Source organism: Girardinichthys multiradiatus, chromosome 6 (assembly GCF_021462225.1).
Source record: "Girardinichthys multiradiatus isolate DD_20200921_A chromosome 6, DD_fGirMul_XY1, whole genome shotgun sequence".
Lineage (NCBI taxonomy): Eukaryota > Metazoa > Chordata > Actinopteri > Cyprinodontiformes > Goodeidae > Girardinichthys > Girardinichthys multiradiatus.
In genome coordinates, this window is record NC_061799.1 from 6,442,844 (window position 1) to 6,465,599 (window position 22,756).

The window sequence follows — 22,756 nt, forward strand, 5'->3', positions numbered from 1 at the left end:
CTTGGGCTCCACCTGGAGGAACTGGAGGAGGTGTCTGGAGAGAGGGACGTCTGGGCGTCTCTGCTGAGTCTGCTGCCCCCGCGACCCGGCCCCGGATGAGCGGAAGACGACGAGTACGAGTACGAGTGTTTAATTTAACAACAATATAATATAAAATAATATAATATAATATAATATAATATAATAAACAGGTTATTTATGTATGTTTGTGCTGTCAGTTAGCTAATTCAAATTTTTGCCTGAGTTTAATTTTGTTTCTTTGACCTCTTCTATTATGGAGGACCGATCCTGACAAAATTAAAAATAAAAGCAGAAATATATATATTTTCTTTTTCCTTTTCCTTAGACATGCCTTTGTTCTTTTGACATTTCCTCGTCTCTCTTTTTCCTTTACCGTATGCATTTCTGCTTCATTATGCAAATGAGGAGGGCTGCCTTCATCTCTCCAGCTCCTCTACTATTGGTCAATAAACAGGAAGGAGGAGGATCCATGTGCCGGCCGAGGGTGTGTCCCAATTCAGGGGCAGGATCCTTCCAAGTCCGTACTTGTGGGGCGATTACGTCACAGCGCAGCGCGGAAGGTCTGTCAAATGCGGCAGACAAATGTGTCCTTCTTTTGCCCGATTTGAAGGATGCGTTGTGAGTATCCTTCGCGGTCCATCTTTTCTCATGATTCATTGCGGGTCGAAGCGTTTTGGTCAAGCAGGGGCAGCCATGGCGGACCACACTGGCAAAAGCTGTGAGTAAACTGTGACAAATTACACTTTCTGTGACACAAATGAACTTTTACAATGTTTTTAATGCGGGAATATAACTGTGTAGACGTGAAAAATCTGCTTGATTTATCAAGACATCGCTTGATTTCAAACGTGCTCCGACATGTTCGGAGTTTTCCGATCCCGCTGTAGTAACTGCCGGCTTGCCTCGACAGCAAGCTAGCCCCGGAGAGATCTGACCGGACTCTCGACACTGAGCTCCTGCTGGCAGTCATCACAGTGAACGTTAAACACAAGTGATTTCTAATAGTTTATGTTAGTATTATTTAATGTATTGTGTCATTTGTTCATGTAAGTTGATTTGACATTACAGGTGATATTAAAGTTAACCTGAATAAATGGACGATTGTATGTAATCTTACCGTATCGCTGGAGAGTGTGATTGAGAATAAATAAGCTTTTAAATATTCATTTTTGATGAAGAAATATGCTACATGTGTTTTTAAAAGTATATTTATAATTCAGCTAGTATTATAATTCGTGATTCCAGGTATAGCTGAAGAGAAATACACTTTCAAATGCAAGCAAATCTCAGTAAAGTGTAAAGTTTGAAAGAGCTTGTTTTAGGCATTTGCATAGAAATATTTTAATATGTTCTGCAAATTAAGAAAAATGTAAAAAAGGCTTTGTTTACACCGAGCCAGTTTATTAAGCTCAGGGGTGAGAATGACCACCTTTTTACTGGAGCTAAAAACTCAGCCACCGTGGCTTGGAGGTACAATAACAACATTCTTTGCAGTCAGTTTCTGTCCAGTTTCAAAAACTCCTATCTTTCTATCTTTCATAAATATCCATCCAGTGATTAACATACTTCTTTTGGTTTTCCCTCTTTCCTTTTGTTTGCTTAGGACAATTCAAGATGGGCCAACAGGTGTCTTTATGCAGCTAACGACCTCAAACAGGTGCTTCTAATTTAGAATAATAAGTGGAGTGGAGGTGGACTTTTTAGAGGTGGACTAACAGGTCTTTGAGGGCCAGAATTTTTGCTGATTGGCAGGTGTTCAAATACTTATTTGCAGCAGTAACACACAAATAAATTATTTAAAAAAATCATTGTTTTGTTTTAGATTATGTCTCTCACAGTTGACGTGCACCTAAGATGAAAGTTTCAGATCCCTCCATTATTTCTAAGTTGGAGAACTTGCAAAGTCGCAGGGTGTTCATACTGACAACAAAATCACACAAAAATCATCAATGGAAATCAAATTTATTAACCAATGAAGCCCTGGATTGGGAGTCACACACAAAATTAAAGTGGAAAAACACACTACAGGCTGATCCAACTTTGATGTAATGTCCTTAAAACAAGTCAAAATGAGGCTCAGTATTGTGTGTGACCTCCACGTGCCTGTATGACCTCCCTACAATGCCTGGGCATGCTCCTGATGAGACGGAGGATGGTCTCCTGAGGGATCTCCTCCCAGACCTGGACTAAAGCATCCGCCAACTCCTGGACAGTCTGTGGTGCAACGTGACGTTGGTGGATGGAGCGAGACATGATGTCCCAGATGTGCTCAATCGGATTCAGGTCTGGGGAACGGGCGGGCCAGTCCATAGCTTCAATGTCTTAATCTTGCAGGAACTGCTGACACACTCCAGCCACATGAGGTCTAGCATTGTCCTGCAATTGGAGGAACCCAGGGCCAACCGCACCAGCATATGGTCTCACAAGGGGTCTGAGGATCTCATCTCGGTACCTAATGGCAGTCAGGCTACCTCTGGCGAGCACATGGAGGGCCTTGCGGTCATGCTGAAGGATGTTGCAGGCAGTAGATCGCTGTGAGCACAACCCCCATTTGTAGACGTCGGGCCCTCATACCATCCTCATGGAGTCGGTTTCTAACCGTTTGTGCAGACACATGCACATTTGTGGCCTGCTGGAGGTCATTTTGCAGGGCTCTGGCAGTGCTCCTCCAGTTCCTCCTTGCACAAAGGTGGAGGTAGTGGTCCTGCTGCTAGGTTGTTTCCTAAGTGGACAGTTTGATTTCACAGAAGTTTGATTTACTTGGAGTTATATTGTGTTTAAGTGTTCCCAGGCCAGTACAGACTTTCCTGGAACTTTCGAAATTAATGGCATTAACCTACTTCCGGCACAGCCAGGAAATGGGGTAACTGGACTTCCTGTGACGTCACTGTCCAAATAAAGGCTAGCTCTTGCTACATCCTGCCTCTTCCACCCGGACTCCGTGCGAGGCTAGTCAGTGGGCAGCGTGCTAATGTCTCTTTGCTGGCAAACAGACATAAACTCTTCAAACTGGATCCAAGGGTGTCATACGATGCACTGAGTTAAGTAAGGATGAATTACTGTTTGTGTACCCGGTATTCATTCATATAAAAGGGAAATTGGTATAAGCATTGCTTGACTTTCTCTTTGAGGCCTGCAGAAGCAAGCTGTGTTCGAGAGTATTCCCTGCAGAGACGCTGTCTCTACGAAGCCGAGTGGAGCGGTTTTCCCTGTCTGGATAGAGGACAACAGAGACCGCATCACTGTGGTAACGTTAGCTGAAGCTAACCTTCGTTCAAAGTGGATGTTTCTTCAAATTTTGTCGTCACCCGGACAACTCCTCAGCATGGTTCCTACGAGGTTAGGGTTTGGGCAGAGTAATAGAGAGATATTTAGGATTAAATGATCTGAACGTTTTTCATTTTATGAAGTTTGGTTTTGTTTGTGTGAAACTCAGCTATCTTGGTGCTAGCAGAATATCTGCATCACACGTGCTCCGTTTTGTGTTCTGTGTTTGTGTGTTTTTAAAGTTAAGACAAACTTTCTTGAAGGGTGATTTTAAACACAGAAGATTGATCATAACACGCCATCCGCGCTTATGCATTGTAACAATTTTATTAACAGTATTTTAAAGGTGTGTGTTTGATTCTGGTGCTAAGCTATCAGCCTCCTTTGTTAGCTTTCACTGCTAACAGGTAAGGACACGTGCTTGCATACTTAGGCCCATTTCTCCAGAAAGATTTGGTTCTTTTCCAAAATACTTCCTTAAATATTTGACCATTTCCTTAACATTTCTTTAAATATTATTTCAATAAATAAAGGCAGCTAATGAGACACCGTTGAGAATTAGTCTTCCAGAAGGTTGGTTTTATTTCAGCAAATCATTCTTTAAAACATTATTTTATTAAAATAATATTTTATCTGATCTTGCATTGTGAAGGGTTGTCTAAAGGTGTACTGATTATTGCCTAAGTTGGTTCCAAGACTAACTTAACTTCATTTCCAGATTCTTCAAGATAATCCTTGGTTCTCAAACATAAACATTGCATGGTAATGTTGCATCACTCTTTTGGTCATGATTCTCAATCATCTTTAATCAACTTGTTTACATTGTACATAACCCATTAGTTTTCCCTATTCTTTAATTCTGCTTGGTAGTTTAGTTGGATTATTTTAGCATAGTAAAGAGTTTGTTAATTGAAATATGTTTGACTTTGAGTTGACTTATTTTTGTTAATAAATTCTTGTATTTTAAGAAATTGTGTGAATTCATTCCATGTGTGTGCAGAGTTTATGCTGTTCAATAATGTGAGAGCTCGTCTCACACCTTTCTATTTTGTCCTAATACCACCGCCTTACTGGGCTGGTATTCACAAGACAACCCTTAACAGACCAAAATATTATTTGATAAAATATTAATATTAAATAATTTCAGATTCATAGTAACAACTGTCGAGGTAGGAAAACTTTACTGGCCGTCCGTTAACTCTTACATTACTCCTCACCTCTCATTGACTCTTTTTATTTGGTGCACCAAAGGACAATCTTCAGTCAGAGATGAGTTGTACGCTTCCACAAGTTTATTAAAACCAATACAAGTTCAGAGAGGGAGACATCACACTTACACTGCTACCTGGAAACGTCTGTGTGCTGTCTCACTTGGGCCTGTGTTACATTACATTTTATACCCCATGTTGCTGTGCAGCACCTTTTTTTCAGTTACATACACAATCATTCTATCTGTGGATGTCTCCCCAGCAACAGTATCAAAGAAACAGAGATACATTTCATTATTTAATTCATAATAATTTCATTATTTACAGGATTAACTGTGGACACTAGAGGAAGCTGTCTGAAAGGGATGTTTGGGTGCTAACCCGGATTGTATCAAAAAACATAAAACCACGGCTGCCCAAATCACGGCAGAATTAAATGTGCACCTCAACTCTCCTGTTTCCACCAGAACTGTCCGTCGGGAGCTCCACAGGGTCAATATACACGGTCGGGCTGCTATAGCCAAACCTTTGGTCACTCATGCCAATGCCAAACGTCAGTTTCAATGGTGCAAGGAGCGCAAATCTTGGGCTGTGGACAATGTGAAACATGTATTGTTCTCTGATGAGTCCACCTTTACTGTTTTCCCCACATCCGGGAGAGTTACGGTGTGGAGAAGCCCCAAAGAAGCGTACCACCCAGACTGTTGCATGCCCAGAGTGAAGCACGGGGGTGGATCAGTGATGGTTTGGGCTGCCATATCATGGCATTCCCTTGGCCCAATACTTGTGCTAGATGGGCGCATCACTGCCAAGGACTACCGAACCATTCTTGAGGACCATGTGCATCCAATGGTTCAAACATTGTATCCTGAAGGCGGTGCCGTGTATCAGGATGACAATGCACCAATACACACAGCAAGACTGGTGAAAGATTGGTTTGATGAACATGAAAGTGAAGTTGAACATCTCTCATGGCCTGCACAGTCACCAGATCTAAATATTATTGAGCCACTTTGGGGTGTTTTGGAGGAGCGAGTCAGGAAACGTTTTCCTCCACCAGTATCACGTAGTGACCTGGCCACTATCCTGCAAGAAGAATGGCTTAAAATCCCTCTGACCACTGTGCAGGACTTGTATATTTCATTCCCAAGACGAATTGACGCTGTATTGGCTGAAAAAGGAGGCCCTACACCATACTAATAAATTATTGTGGTCTAAAACCAGGTGTTTCAGTTTCATTGTCCAACCCCTGTGTTGGTGCTATATATATACATATATATATATATATATGTATATATGTATATATATATATATATATATAGCACCAGAACATGACTACTGTATGCAGGCAAGTATATTATAGATGTGATTAATGTTTGAGGGGTATAACTAATTGTAATATTTTGTAAGCACCATCTTCTAATTCTGCATATTTCTGATTACATCTTAGTGATGTGGTGCAGCCGGCCCTTTAAACTTGATGGATGAAAGAGCCATCACAAACATCTGCAGACCACCTGTGTGATGCTTCGCTCACCATCCAGAAAGACAAACCACAGGTCTCATTTGCAGCATCCCATCCATGTCTCTGACCTTGTGAGAGATTTAGCCACACCGCCAGACTTTCTGTTCAGAAAGACATCTGCCTCTTTGTTCTGTTGAAGAGGTTTTTCCAGGAACCAGTCACTCAGGTGGATCCTGCTGTCGCCATTGTAAATACTTGTACATAGTTTTATTTTATGCCTTTTGTCTTGTAATCTTGATCTGTTTGAATGTTCTTTTTTTCCACATTCTGTTTAAAATGCTATTTGTAATTTTCAAAATAAACTGTGTTTACAAATTTAAATGAAGTTGATGTATTGTTAGGTCAAATGGAAATAAAATACATTGGTGACAAAAACAATTTTGAAATTTATTAGAACAGCTTAAAACTTTAAGAACCTATTTGGACAAAACGTATTTATTTATTTATTACGTAGCACCTTATTTTGGTGCCATTCTTTGGAAAACAGTCTGTCCATTCTCTGTGCCCTCATGTCCTCCCTGATCAACTCCATCATCTCCTCATATCTGTCCCTCTTTCTTTTCTGACCCCTTCCTGCTGGCTCACTGTTTTCCTTCTCCGTCTGGATGACCACCGCTCCGCTTGGCCCTGCAGTGTCCTCAGGGATGGAGGCAATTAGGACAGGAGGTGTTGTGGAAGACCTCTGACCCAACACCTTATCCATAAGGACAAACCAGGGCCAAGTAGCAGCAGTGGACTTTTCACTGACTCCTGACTCTGGATACTTACAATCCTAAAGTTAGAAGAAAGAAAAAAAGAGTTGACTAAACAGAGAAACACAATAAGACTTTTAGAAATATTTTTTTATTTGTGTGTGACATGAGAAGTTCTGAACAAACTTTATATTTCTTTTTCATATTGTCCCACTTTGTTTTGGCCTGCAAGGGGTTGACCTTCCCCTGTTGGCCCATCTTCTCCAGAATTGTCCTAAGCAAGCAATAGGAAAGAGGGAAAACCAAAAGAAGTATGTTAATCACTGGATAGATATTTATGAAAGTGAGAAGGATAGGAGTTTTTGAAATTGGACAGAAACTGACAGCAAAGAATGTTGTTATTGTACCTCCAAGTGGCTGAGTTTTTAGCTCCAGTAAAAAGGTGGTCATTCTCACCCAAGAGCTTAATAAACTGGCCCGTCTGCTCCTTTGTCCCTAAACAACAAAAACAACAAAAAACCCATCTTGCTTAATATCAGTGTAAAAAAAAGCCTTTTTTAATTTTACATTTGTCTTAATTTGCAGAACATATTAAAATATTTCTATGCAAATGCCTAAAACAAGCTCTTTCAAACTTTTCACTTCTTTACTGAGATTTGCTTGTGTTTGAAAGTGTATTTCTCTTCAGCTGTACCTGGAAGCACAAATTATAATGCTAGCTGAATTATAAATATACTTTTAAAAACACATGTAGCATATTTCTTCATCAAAAATGAATATTTAAAAGCTTATTTATTCTCAATCACACTCTCCAGCGATACGGTAAGATTACATAAAATCGTCCATTTATTCAGGTTAACTTTAATATCACCTGTAATGTCAAATCGACTTACATGAACAAATGACACAATACATTAAATAATACTAACATAAACTATTAGAAATCACTTGTGTTTAACGTTCACTGTGATGACTGCCAGCAGGAGCTCAGTGTCGAGAGTCCGGTCAGATCTCTCCGGGGCTAGATTGCTGCCGAGGCAAGCCGGCAGTTACTACAGCGGGATCGGAAAACTCCGAACATGTCGGAGCACGTTTGAAATTAAGCGATGTCTTGATAAATCAAGCAGATTTTTCACGTCTACACAGTTATATTCCCGCACTAAAAACATTGTAAAAGTTCATTTGTGTCACAGAAAGTGTAATTCTTCACAGTTTACTCACAGCTTTTGCCACTGTGGTCCGCCATGGCTGCCCCTGCTTAACCAAAACGCTTCGACCCGCAATGAATCATGGGAAAAGATGGACCGCGAAGGATACTCACAACCCATCCTTTAAATCGGGCAAAAGAAGGACACATTTGTCTGCCGCATTTGACAGACCTTACGCGCCGCGCTGTGATGTAATCAGCCCACAAGTACGGACTTGGAAGGATCCAGCCCCTGAATTGGGACACACCCTCGGCCGGCACATGGATCCTCCTCCTTCCTGTTATTGACCAATAGTAGAGGAGCTGGAGAGAAGAAGGCAGCCCTCCTCATTTGCATAATGAAGCAGAAATGCATATGGTAAAGGAAAAAGAGAGATGAAATGTAAAAAGAACAAAGGCATGTGTAAGGAAAAGGAAAAAGAAAATATATACATTTCTTGATGAAAACGCATGTCTAAGGAAAAGGAAAATATATATATTTCTGATTTTATTTTTAATTTTGTCTGGATCGGTCCTCCATATTCTTTGAGCTCAGTTGTAATTTTTGTAATTATAACTTTTTTGGGTTAAAATAAAAAAAGACTTATTTTTTCTAATAATTGCTGTGACTCCTTCCTGTGTGGCTTTTCAACTCGGTCCCTCACAACATGTCTGGGAAATTAAAGACTTGTTCCCTGAGCATATGTGAAATTATAATCTAGCATTTTGAATGTTGCTTTTTTATTGCTTTTGAAGTAACAGCTTCTTCCTCACTGAGTGGCTTTTCAGCCTATGTTAGCACAGATATTAATTCATTGTGGATAATGACACTCTCTCACCAGCTTCATCTAGCACTCTCACAAGGTGTGCTACTTTTGTTCTGGGTTTGTTTCGCACCAAAACATGTTCGTCTCTTGGACGCTATACCTGTCTCGTTCCTGAGGAGTATGATGGCTGGACATTGCCATGGACCTTATACTTAGACATAACTGAAGAATGTGGCACCTTCAAGAATCTTAAATTTGTACCCAAGGATGACCCAGACTTGTCAAGTTTCACAGTTCTCTTCCTGATGTCTTGGGTGATTTGTTTTAAATTTCTTTTATGATGTCACACAAGGAATCAGTATATATGAGGTGTTGCCTTAAAATACATTCACAGGTGTGCCTCCATTTAACCTTAATGTTTTGAATTAGTCTATCAGAAACTACAAAACCGTCATCTGGGTTTTTAAAGACATTGTAATTTTGGTTTATGTAAACCTCCGAATGGGAAGAAAGTGAAAAATAAATCCATAATTATTCTGGCATTTAGTAAAAATAAATAATTCTGGGGATCCCAACTGACCAACAACATGAAAGTTTTTGTCTGAAATAATGTCAAGAAAGGGATTTTGTGTGCTTTTATAAGGTGTGTGTCAGGAGTCGGCAACCGTTTCAGAGCCATTTTTGCCTTGCTTCTAGTAAACCCTCCGTAAAATGATCAGGATTAATATATAAAATTACTATATAAAAATGTATGTTTTACCATTAAATTAAAGAACCAGAGTTGGAAAAAAAAGAGTCTTCTTTGTTGCATTAGAGTTTCATAGTTTTGTGGATTTTCAATGCAGATATTGAACCAAGTTGCGGACCCCATAAAAAACTGCTCTAAGTCTGCTTTTATTAAAATTCATAAGAAAAAACTGCCCAGTTCTACATTATCTTTGGCCAACTGTTGAGGACCCAAAGATCTACATGCAGCTCTGGAGCCATAGGTTGCGGACCCCTGGTGGTGTTAAATATCTGGTATTAACTTCTAGTAATGTCTATAACACCTGTTTGTCCCTAAACCAGGATATTCTTGATTATATAATTGAACATGGCCTTAATTATGATATTAAATATGCAGTAATATTAGAATTGTGCTGCAGGTTTGCTTTCAAAATATTTTGGTGACCAAGAGGTAGCCATTGATGAATAAGGGTAAATATTTCCAAGGTGAGAGTGTGAGGGGAGATAAAGAAGCAGATAGATTAGGAGTAGGCTCACTGAGGTTCCTGCTCTGCTGAGACAGGGAGGAGGAAAACATGACAATGCCCAAGATCTTTTCCCATCCCATGTCTGCATAAGTAAATGATAGTTTGTCATGACACGAGAACTAAATGCACAATTGTAAATTATATTTCCCTGTTGTTATTTTTTAGGTAAATGCACAGGCAAACATTCCTGGTTTACCTAACTTTATCCTAACACTTTTTAAAAAAATGTTTCTTCCTCTTTCTTTCTTTTCAATTCAAATCTTGCTCTGCACTTGAATATTAAAGGTATGGTCCACAGAACTCTAAGGACCACCGTTAGATGTTGAAAAATCAGGGACAAATATAGATGTCTTTAAAGCCTCTTACGACAGAGCCCGCTTACGATTCCCTTTCTGTGTACAGCATCCTTGAATAGACCACACAAAGATCCTTAAGCCAAAATCCCTCCTTGGTATTTAATTCTAAATGAGTAATTACTGGGTGTGTCAGTGTGTCTTAGGTTTACAGGTGTGCTGGGTGCAGGAGCTCATTTGCACACTGGCTTGGGAAGGAATTGCACTCTCACGTTAACGCACAACTCCAAGTGGGCATCCTTGGGAAGCCGGTGAAGAATCTAGTCACGTAGGGGGAAAGAACACATACAACCGCCAACATGTGTGACATGGGGGGTTTGGATAACCTGGTGGCCAACACGGCCTACCTGAAAGCCCAAGGAGGGGATGACAAGGAGATGAAAAAGCGTCGCCGCAGCTTGTCTCTGCCCAAGCCAGAGCAGTGTGCTGCCCTCCGAGGGGCCCTGGAGAAGGACTTTATATCCCTTTGTGAAAGGCAGCCTATAGGGAAAAAGCTTTTCCGCGAGTTTCTGTCAAGTACCCCTGAGTTCAAGCTTGCTGCAGAGTTTCTGGATGACTTGTATGACTGGGACCTTGCTGAAGGTGCAACTAAGGAGAAATCTCGCCAAGAAATTATGAATAAGTACTGCAAAGCTGACTCCAAATCCTTCCTGACCTTTCTTATGGAGGAGCCTCTGGAAAAATGCAAGTCTGTTACAGATGCCAACTTTGAAGAGGTGATGAAAACCAAGGTCCAGGAGGGTGTAAGAGAATTTCTGAAAGACAAGCCTTTTACAGAATACCAGGCCAGTCCATTCTTTGACAAATTCCTTCAATGGAAGGAATATGAAAAGCAGCCAATTGGTGAAAAATATTTCTATGAATTCAGAACTCTGGGGAAAGGGGGCTTTGGGGAGGTAAGCATAAAAGCTTTTATTTATTATAAATATGTTTTGTGAATAATTTATCTTTTAAACCTTAGCCATTTGATATGGTCTCCCCACATATACTAGTTATAATGTTAAGTTATAATGTCCTGCTGGCCATACTGCATTTCTTGGTCATAAGTAAGAGATGTAATTTCATTTGATGATAATTTATTGACAAGAGGATTAACCTCATTCCAAGCTGACTGCCTCATATGTGCTGCAAAGGCACACTTCATATTGTTGAAGGACAAATAAAATCTGATGACTGGACAGAAAAGAAATCCGAATAAAAAGCCAGCAGCTCCCAAAAACAAATGTTTTAAACATATTTGTTTTGAAGGACAAACAGCCATACAGAAAAAAGGAATGCCAAACAAAAGCATCACCATTATTGATAGGAGGTGCTTAAAATCATCAGATGAACACTACTATCCTGTAACGGCTCAGCATTACATGCCCCTTCAATGGTCCCAGAGTTGACCCTTGGGGAGTTTCTTTGGACGTAGGGATTAGCACGACTGAACCTCATAGCTGCTACCTCAAATGGCCTATACAAATATATGGTCCTTTTTTTTTTTACAGAACACAGATGGATGTAAATAGGATTTAATCTACATATAGCTTGTGCTTGTTCTATCTTCAGTCGAGATTAGGACTGAATTATAGGATTGAAAAATAGGATTTGAATATTTTAATCAAAAACAAAAAAGTCTCTAGTGTGATGCTAAGTGATGCTGAGGAGCAGCGAGCAAGAATCAAGTTAGGTTGGCTCTTACATCGAGTTTTTACTTGGCTTTACTTGATATAATGATTTAATATTAGTTTATCGTATATAATGGCATACAAATTACTTAATATTCCAAATTAACATTTTTGAATTGGACTTCGGTTTCACAGGCTCACAACATACAGACATTATGTACAAATATATAAACTTTGTCTAATAATTTGTACATTGTTTATTAGTATAATAAACAATTTAAACCTATAGGAATGAAAGAGATTTCTGTCATTTGATCCACATAGGTCAATGGGTCTTTAGCTAAGTCTGTTAGCTTCACACCTGAAGTTTTTAGAAGTCCTACACTTCTATCATAATGAAGTAGCCCTCACCTTTTCCAAAAATGTTTTTCCCCTGTAGGTGTGTGCTGTTCAGGTCAAGAACACGGGTCAGATGTACGCCTGTAAGAAGTTATGTAAAAAGCGCCTTAAAAAGAAGGGTGGTGAAAAAATGGCTCTATTAGAGAAGCAGATCTTGGAAAAGGTCAACAGCCTGTTTCTGGTCAACTTGGCCTACGCTTATGACTCCAAGACTCACCTGTGCCTTGTCATGACCCTGATGAATGGAGGAGACCTCAAGTACCACATTTACAACATAGGCTATGACGGCAAGGGTGTGGACAAGGGCATAGACATGAAGCGCATCATTCACTACACCGCGCAGATTGCCACCGGCATCTTGCACCTCCACGCCATGGATATTATATACCGGGACATGAAGCCCGAGAATGTTCTGCTGGATAGTCAAGGCCAGTGCCGACTTTCAGATTTGGGTCTGGCTGTAGAGATTACTCCAGGAAAAACTTCCACCCAGATGGTGAGTAGATGGACATTGAGTTTTTGTGGATGAGAAAGCATCTAGAAACACTGTACAACAAAAACGAATAATCATCTTTTGTGTCTGTGGGGCTGATGTTAAGGCTGTAGTCTTTTTGTTAGCTTATAGTCTGAAGAAAGGAAAAAGTCCAAATAAACCAGGATCAGTGGTTTGTGGGTATATAAAGAAAAGGTTGAGCTCATTTCAGGATCTGGACATACTGTCACCCTCTGGTAGAGTTTCAGTGTAAATCCGGACAGGGATTACTGGTTTGTTTAAAGATCTTTGCAATTACAGCCTATGAATCCATTATATAACTCATTGATCCTTTAGCAGTCAGGACATAGCTTGGTCATTTGTGGGCAATCATTTTGTGCCAGAGATATGTTAGCACAGATTCTTGGGCTTCCTTGAGGACCTTGATGGCAGAGATTTTATTAGTTCCTTCTGGCTGAGAGACTCAACTCAACTTTGTTGAGGCTACCCAAGTGGACGACCAGCTGACATACCTGAAAACGACAGAACCAAACCATACCTTTTAAGATTATACACCAACATCTGAAAACAATGGTAATTATTTTTTTAATTAAAAATGCATTGAATAAACCTTTAAAGACTCTAATTGTATAGTGGTGAGCAGCATATTTTAAGTCAACTATCAGGAAACAAAGAAGAACTATATTGCCACGGGTTTTCTTCAGGACTTACTTCAGGAGCAAAGAGTAAGCCCTCAGCTCTATGAAAGTCCAGTAAGCTCATTATCCAGCACTGCGATGCTCCTCAGTCAGCCAAAGTAACTGGGCTAACCTCCTACAGGGAAGCCTGACTTTGGTCCCATAATCCTCTTATTGGGCATTACACAAGTCTGTCCCTGATTAGATCGAGAGACTGAGAGAAAACTTGCACTGCATATGTGCAGACATGATAGTTTGCAAACAATTTGATCTTGGATGAAAAATGTCCAGAGATTGCTTCTGTTTTCCTCCTTTTTAAATGTGTGGACCAGGTGATCACATGTGACAAGGTGCTGGTAAAAAACTACTCCGCACGCAAGTTATAGATGTGTGTATTTGGCAACTCACGCTTAGTAAAGAACAGATCTTGAGGTGCCAAAGGTGTCCAATAATCCCAATCAACAATACAACTGATTTTAATAGCAGAAGCTGTGATGTCCTCGACTAATGTACATTTTTTCAGTATGACCAAAGAAGCAGGGTGCAATCTCTCAACAGGAGGGATGATTCTGGGCCAGTTGCCTACCTGCATGTTTTTTCACTGAGGGTGGAGCAAAGAATGGAAACAAATTATTTGAGTTCATAGTAATAGTCTTTAAGGTGTTAGTATATATTAATGCCTTGAATCGACTTGCGGTGGCAAACAGAAATAGTTCAGTACAAGTTTGCATCACATGTTCTTTAACTGGTAGAACAGGCTCTGTTTTTGGATGCCGGGAAGTATTTCTGCTGGTGGCCACAACATCCAGAAATGGCCAGGCCTTATATAAGAGACAGGACAACTCAGTGTGCAGACACCCACAACTCTTGACAGCTAGTAGGCTTAGCAATAGGATTAGGCTCCTGGCTTTAAGGCTGCCAGTGGGGTCACACAAGGAAAATGAAAGAAAAAGAAGGGGAAGTGGGGAAGGAGATGAGATGGTACTTCATTGCAGTACAACGAGTTTACAGTTGTTTGTATATTTGGTAAGGGAAATTCCAGAAATTGATAGTAAAAGCTAACAACATTCTCTAAATATGTAAAATAAACTGTGCATTAATTTAAATGGACACATATTTTCATAGCTGTTTCTTAATTTCATGCCTTTCATGTCTCCTGTCCAGGCTGGTACAGGTGCCTACATGGCCCCTGAGATCTTGAGCAAAACTCCATATCGAACATCAGTGGACTGGTGGGCCCTGGGCTGCAGTATTTATGAGATGGTGGCAGGGTACACCCCTTTCAAAGGCCCTGAGAGTAAAAAGGAGAAGGTGGAGAAGGAGGAGGTGCAAAGGCGCATTCTCAACGAGGAGCCAAAGTGGGAGCACAAGTGCTTCGATGCTCCTACCAAGGACATCATCCAGCAGTTCCTAAAGAAGAAAATAGATGAGCGTCTGGGCATGAGGTAAGAGCATGTAATACTGGTTGACATGGCTGCAGAATGTCATTTACAATTGGGAATTGAGATACAGTGCCTTGCGAAAGTACTCGGCCCCCTTGAACTGGTCAACCTCTTGCCACATTTCAGGCTTCAAACATAAAGATATAAAATTCTAATTTTTGTGAAGAATCAACAACAAGTGGGACACAATCGTGAAGTGGAATCAAATTTATTGGATGTGTCAAACTTTTTTAACAAATAAAAAACTGAAAAGTGGGGCGTGCAATATTATTCGGCCCCTTTACTTTCAGTGCAGCAAACTCACTCCAGAAGTTCAATGAGGATCTCTGAATGATCCAATGTTGTCCCAAATGACTGATGATGATAAATAGAATCCACCTGTGTGTAATCAAGTCTCCGTATAAATGCACCTGCTCTGTGATAGTCTCAGGGTTCTGTTAAAAGCGCAGAGAGCATCATGAAGACCAAGGAACACACCAGGCAGGTCCGAGATACTGTTGTAGAGAAGTTTAAAGCCGGATTTGGATACAAAAAGATTTCCCAAACTTTAAACATCTCAAGGAGCACTGTGCAAGCAATCATATTGAAATGGAAGGAGTATCAGACCACTGTAAATCTACCAAGACCCGGCCGTCCCTCTAAACTTTCATCTCGAACAAGGAGAAGACTGATCAGAGATGCAGCCAAGAGGTCCATGATCACTCTGGATGAACTGCAGAGATCTACAGCTGAGGTGGGAGAGTCTGTCCATAGGACAACAATCAGTCGTACACTGCACAAATCTGGCCTTTATGGAAGAGTGGCAAGAAGAAAGCCATTACTCAAAGATATCCATAAAAAGTCTCATTTAAAGTTTGCCACAAGCCACCTGGAAGACACACCAAACATGTGGAAGAAGGTGGTCTGGTCAGATGAAACCAAAATCGAACTGTTTGGCCACAATTCAAAACGATATGTTTGGTGTAAAAAGCAACACAGCTCATCACCCTGAACACACCATCCTCACTGTCAAACATGGTGGTGGCAGCATCACGGTTTGGGCCTGCTTTTTGTCAGCAGGGACAGGGAAGATGGTCAAAATTGATGGGAAGATGGATGGGGCCAAATACAGAACCATTCTGGAAGAAAACCTGTTGGAGTCTGCAAAAGACCTGAGACTGGGACGGAGATTTATCTTCCAACAAGACAATGATCCAAAACATAAAGCCAAATCTACAATGGAATGGTTCACAAATAAACGTATCCAGGTGTTGGAATGGCCAAGTCAAAGTCCAGACTTGAATCCAATCGAGAATCTGTGGAAAGAGCTGAAGACTGCTGTTCATGAACGCTCTCCATCCGACCTCACTGAGCTCCAGCTGTTTTGCAAGGAAGAATGGGCAAGAATTTCAGTCTCTCGATGTACAAAACTGATAGAGACATACCCCAAGTGACTTGCAGCTGTAATTGCAGCAAAGGGTGGAGCTACAAAGTATTAATGCAAGGGGGCCGAATAATATTCCACGCCCCACTTTTCAGTTTTTTATTTGTTAAAAACGTTTGACACATCCGATAAATTTCATTAAACTTCACGATTGTGTCCCACTTGTTGTTGATTCTTCACAAAAAATTAGAATTTTATATCTTTATGTTTGTAACCTGAAATGTGGCAAGAGGTTGACCAGTTCAAGGGGGCCGAGTACTTTCGCAAGGCACTGTAGCTAACAGGTGCCCCTGATTCCATAACAGTAACCTCTTTAAACAGGCCTTCTACAGGGGGTTAGGGATGGGGTTCAGTATTGGTGATTGGCCTTTTTGTAATTCTGGATCTAACAGGAACAACATGGAAGATCCGAGGAAACACGAGTGGTTTAAGACAATCAACTTTCCCCGCCTGGAGGCAGGGCTCGTAGACCCTCCCTGGGTCCCCAAACCCAACGTGGTCTACGCCAAAGACACTGGTGACATTGCAGAGTTCTCTGAGATCAAGGGCATTGAATTTGATGCCAAGGATGATAAATTTTTCAACGAGTTCAACACCGGTGCAGTGCCCATTCCATGGCAGCAGGAGATGATCGACACTGGACTGTACGATGAGCTCAGTGATCCCAACAGGAAAGAGGGCGGAGGAGGTTTTGACGACGACAAGAAGTCCGGCACATGTGCGCTCCTCTGAGCAGGCCCATGTTAGCCTACTAACACCTGATAATGCTTAATAATTTGCTCTTTCATGCACAATAGCATTGATGTAAAAAGTGGATCATGTTTCATGAGAGGATGGGCATCTTTGCTGAAAAAGAGGAACCATCTCTTGCTTGTAAGGATGCTCACGGTTTAGAGGTGAGCTGCTCAGTAAAGCATGAACGGTGATGTGATGATGTACTTTACAAATCACTTCAGATCCACAGCTTCTTTTAAAGACATGCATATTCAATTATGTAGGCTTGTAACCACATTGACCAAGAATGACTGCCAGCAGGAAGTTGTTTTTTTTTTTATCCACACAAGTGTTAGAGGATCACACTGTGAGCCAGAAACACTGTATGTCTTTAAAAATAAAAAGGTTGTTGCAGGGGTACACGCTTTGCAACTATAGTTACATTTCCAACTGTCGGTAAACTGTGGAAATATAAAATGTCCTCTAGATGATTAAATTGGTCAGTCCTGCTGGATTCTGGAATATCGGATCACTTTCGACGCATCTATTTAAACTGCGGTGAGGCCAAGCTGTTTCTACAACGAAGAGTGCTTTTTTTTTACCGCATTTGACAGAGAAATTTGTAGCATTCCTTTATATTTGCGATCTTAGACCACATAGTTACATTAAATCCCAGCATTTACATCTACCTGGCATCTTAGTTTTATTTTAATTATGAATCCCAATTGTATGTGTTGTACATAAAGAGTTACATATCTATCTATGCATGGAAAAGGGAAGCTTAGAATGCAAGTTTAGAATGATTTTAGAGACAGTAAATAATACCAAACACATCCCCCTCTGAGTACCTCATGTGTTGGTTCTGTGAGGTCCGACCTAGAGGCAAATGGAGACCTAAGCCCTGGGATGCTGGGGAACAGATGAAAGCACAAATAGCAGCTCTTTGCTGCAAATGGTGGTGGACAATATAGAGGAGTTGGGCAATATATTCCTATACCAGGATTTCCCTGTCCATGGCCCTGCACCTCTGTGATCACCCAGAGCTATTTTCATAGTCTTAGACTCAAACTAGCCACATATGGAAAAATATTGTACAAGTTATGTTGAGTCTAGAGACTTTAATTCATCTTAGTTCAGTTGTTCTTGTTAATTGTCTCAGGATCTTTATTTGTTTTAAATGGCAGATCTTGGGCAGAGTTGAGTTTTTACCATTTAAGTGAATATAAAATAAATGTGTATTCATGTTTGTGTAAATATTAGTGAAAGAAAATGTAGAAATGTCCAGTGCAAATCTGAAAAATCCTTTACTCTTGAATTATTTTGAGCTAATTAAATATATCTTTTGAAATCTGTGTTTCTGGTTTTCATGTGTTTTTGTCACTTGCTGCCAGTGTCACAGAACACTCCAGATCGTGGCGCATTACGCACGTCCTCATCGCTGTATTTACCACAGAGACAATGCTGCTGAGGACTCAAGTAAACCCTAAAAATATCCATCGCATTAATCCCCCTAAAGATGCTGACTACTGCCAGGTCTTGATTTCCACAAACTGGCAAGGTAAACTTTTAGCTGATTAGGTGACAACCCTTCTGCCATCTTAGTTTCAAGCAGTTTCAAACTGCCTCAAGGTTCTGAGCAACTCAATGCCGCTGACATGTGCAGGGTAAACATTTACATACAGCAATGATTAGTTTTTTTTAGGGTGGTTTGGTTATACAACAAACTATTTCAATTAATGTTTAAAATCAAAGATTTGCTGCAAAAGTTTGAATTTCAGTGGATTCTCTCTAAACAAGGTTCAGATAATATACAGTTTATACACACCCTCACCTCATGCACACCCTAGTTTTTTGTCAAATCTCTCAGCAAGCTGCAGAGAATCCATCCGCTTTTTGTGAGCTTCAACAATGTCCTGGCATAATTCTTACTGGATTTCTTTGAAAATAATTGGCCGGTTTCCAGCACAGATCCGGCTTTCGTGCCAGACTAGATTTTTAATACTGCTGAGGTCAGCACCTGTACAGAAGCCTAATATTACCTTGCTTTATCCATTCCAAAAGTTGTTGATATGCGTTTTTTGGATCACTGTCCTGTTGGAACATTCAAATGCATCCATGTTTTAATCATCTAGCTATTGATTTAAAGTCGAAAAACTCAGAAGTAGTGCTCCTTTAGTATTTAATGCAGTTTGTGTGATCCAGTCCGACCTAGCAGATGATCACCATGATGTTGCCACTGCCATGCTTGGCTGTCAGTGCAGAACTCTTAAACTTAAAAGCCTCACCTTGACTCGTCCAAATATACTTGTCATTGTAAGCTAAATGGCTCCATTTACAGGGGTTGGACAATGAAACTGAAACACCTGGTTTTAGACCACAATAATTTATTAGTATGGTGTAGGGCCTCCTTTTGCGGCCAATACAGTGTCAATTTGTCTTGGGAATGACTTATACAAGTCCTGCACAGTGGTCAGAGGGATTTTAAGCCATTCTTCTTGCAGGATAGTGGCCAGGTCACTACGTGATACTGGTGGAGGAAAACGTTTCCTGACTCGCTACTCCAAAACACCCCAATGTGGCTCAATAATATTTAGATCTGGTGACTGTGCAGGCCATGGGAGATGTTCAACTTCACTTTCATGTTCATCAAACCAATCTTTCACCAGTCTTGTTGTGTGTATTGGTGCATTGTCATCCTGATACACGGCACCACCTTCAGGATACAATGTTTGAACCATTGGATGCACATGGTCCTCAAGAATGGTTCGGTAGTCCTTGGCAGTGACGCGCCCATCTAGCACAAGTATTGGGCCAAGGGAATGCCATAATATGGCAGCCCAAACCATCACTAATCCACCCCCATGCTTCACTCTGGGCATGCAACAGTCTGGGTGGTTCGCTTCTTTGGGGCTTCTCCACACCGTAACTCTCCCAGATGTGGGGAAAACAGTAAAGGTGGACTCATCAGAGAACAATACATGCTTCACATTGTCCACAGCCCAAGATTTGCGCTCCTTGCACCATTGAAACCGACATTTGGCATTGACATGAGTGACCAAAGGTTTGGCTATAGCAGCCCGGCCGTGTATATTGACCCTGTGGAGCTCCTGACGGACAGTTCTGGTGGAAACAGGAGAGTTGAGGTGCACATTTAATTCTGCTGTGATTTGGGCAGCCGTGGTTTTATGTTTTTTGGATACAATCCGGGTTAGCACCCAAACATCCCTTTCAGACAGCTTCCTCTTGCGTCCACAGTTAATCCTGTTGGATGTGGTTCGTCCTTCTTGGTGGTATGCTGACATTACCCTGGATACCGTGGCTCTTGATACATCACAAAGACTTGCTGTCTTGGTCACAGATGCGCCAGCAAGACGTGCACCAACAATTTGTCCTCTTTTGAACTCTGGTATGTCACCCATAATGTTGTGTGCATTTCAATATTTTGAGCAAAACTGTTCTCTTACCCTGCTAATTGAACCTTCACACTCTGCTCTTACTGGTGCAATGTGCAATCAATGAAGACTGGCTACCAGGCTGGTCCAATTTAGCCATGAAACCTCCCACACTAAAATGACAGGCGTTTCAGTTTCATTGTCCAACCCCTGTATGTCTCATCTGACCATAAAACATTTCTCGAGAAAACATTCTTCTTGTCCATGTGGGCACTATAAATTTCAATCAACTTGGAGGTATAAATTTCAGAAATGATAGTTCTTGCTTGGTTTGCACCCTCTCAGTTCATGTTGATGTGGAAACGCAGTGGATAGTGACACTGGCGTTCCAACTCCTTCTAAGACACAGCAGGGTGCTCCATCCAGACAATGATCCCAAACACACATATAAAAACTGCTATTTAAGTGGATAAAGCAGGAACATCAAGTTCATGTAACAGCATTGACCTTAACCATGAAAATGTATGGATTATACTCTAAAGCCAGATCTGTGGCAGGACACCAACCAATTTAACTGGACTCTAGCATTTCCACTAAGAGTGGTCAAATATCCAGCCTGAATTGGGTCAGAAAGTTGTTGATGGGTATTGAAACTGTTTGGACTTTGGAAGCTGCTGGGGTACATACACTACTGGTCAAAAGCTTTGGACACACTTTCTCATTTAATGGTTTTCTTTCTGTTTATGACTATTTACATTGTATGTAGATTCTCAGTGAAGGCACCAAAACAGTGAATGAACACATGTTGAAATATATAGCAGAAAAAAATTACAAAATAACTTTAAATATGTTTTATATTTTGGATTCCTTAAAGTAGCCGCCCTTTGCTGTGATGACTGAAATATTAACCATTGGCCGTCTCTCAATGAACCTCTGAGAAGTTCTTTCAAGACTCTTTGGAAAACCATTTCAGGTGACCACCTGAGGAAGCCCATGGAGAGAATGCCAAGAGAGAAAAGCAGTAATCAGAGCAAAGGGTGGCTATTTGGAAGAATCTAAAATATAAAAATGTTTAGAGTTAATTCACACTTTTTGTTTACCTTATAATTCCATGTCTGTTCATTCATAGTTTTGTTGCCTTTGGTGAGAATCTGCAATGTAAACAGTCATGAAAATATAGTGACCCTATAAGTGAGAAAATGTATCTAAAACCTTTGACTGGTAGTGTATATCTAAATATTTGTGTGTGTAAAGGGTGCATATGTTTGAATCTGTATGTTCAATTGTGTTCATGTGTGGGTACCAAAGAATTCACAGTAAATTTAAACTTTTTAAACAAACTATTTAATTTATTACCTTTGTTGCAATAATCACACCAACCCAAAACACACTGCATCATTCAAAACCCTTAAATTGATACGATATTACTATCCTTTGTTTGTTTTGCATGTTGAAAGAATAAATTGTTAATGACTCCAAACAAATATCATTTGCATGTAAAGGCTGAAAATAATAGATTTTTAACAGCATTTCTGAGCAAATATTTGCTCAAATGTTGATTCATGTTATTTACCTCACTGAATCTTAAAATGTCCAGTTTTTGTCCCCAACTTTAGCCGTTTACCTCGATCCAACTCAAGGACAGTAAGAGCTTAGGAGACATTAAGATGGATTCTTGCCCCAGCTAAAGCCCAGGAGATTATCTCACATTTAGCAGAAGCTGCTGCTGCTGGTGCTGCTGAGAGTGAAGGACGGAGCAGCTGCTGCCGCCTCACCGCTCCACAGGAATGAAGTAGATGGAGGAGCTGGAAAATTAGAGCGGACAGGGGGGATCAGACTTCTTTTACATCTGACCCTGATGTTTTCTGGTCCTAACCGTCTCTGTGGGAGTGCAGATACAGGCCCAACATAATCACATGATCACATGATCAAAGAACAGTCTACAAAATAGAGAACAATTTAAATTTAAATCTATGAACACTGTTTATAGATTTATTTGCCATTAAATGTTATTAATGGCAAAGACAACTTGTTTTTGTTTCTTCAGTTAAAATATCAGAGAAACCCTGGTTAAGAAGTGCAGGGAAGTGATATTTTTCAGCAATAATTCAATTCCCAAAAGGTATTGTCCTAAAACCTGGCATTTCTCAGCATGTTGTGGGTGGGTGTTCTTAAAACGTCAAGATGAGGGGAACATTTAATGGTATCTGAAAGGTTTGCCTTTAAAAACATCTTAAAGGGGATTGCTAAAGCAAATGAAAAATGACTCAGACTGAAGATTTTTTCAAGGAATGAAGCAAAAGAAATAATGCAAACAAATGCATGTTTTTTTAA

The 22,756-nt window shown here is 40.5% G+C and overlaps 1 protein-coding gene across 1 annotated transcript; it reads left to right on the plus strand.

Annotated features, from left to right (window-relative positions):
- The first annotated feature begins 10,473 nt into the window (after positions 1–10,473).
- Positions 10,474–18,382, plus strand: grk7a (G protein-coupled receptor kinase 7a). Its single transcript, XM_047367551.1, has 4 exons — positions 10,474–11,168; positions 12,322–12,777; positions 14,616–14,896; positions 16,709–18,382. The coding sequence occupies exons 1-4, from the start codon at positions 10,572–10,574 to the stop codon at positions 17,046–17,048; spliced, it is 1,674 nt and encodes a 557-aa protein (XP_047223507.1). The 5' UTR covers positions 10,474–10,571; the 3' UTR covers positions 17,049–18,382.
- Positions 18,383–22,756: the final 4,374 nt, after the last annotated feature.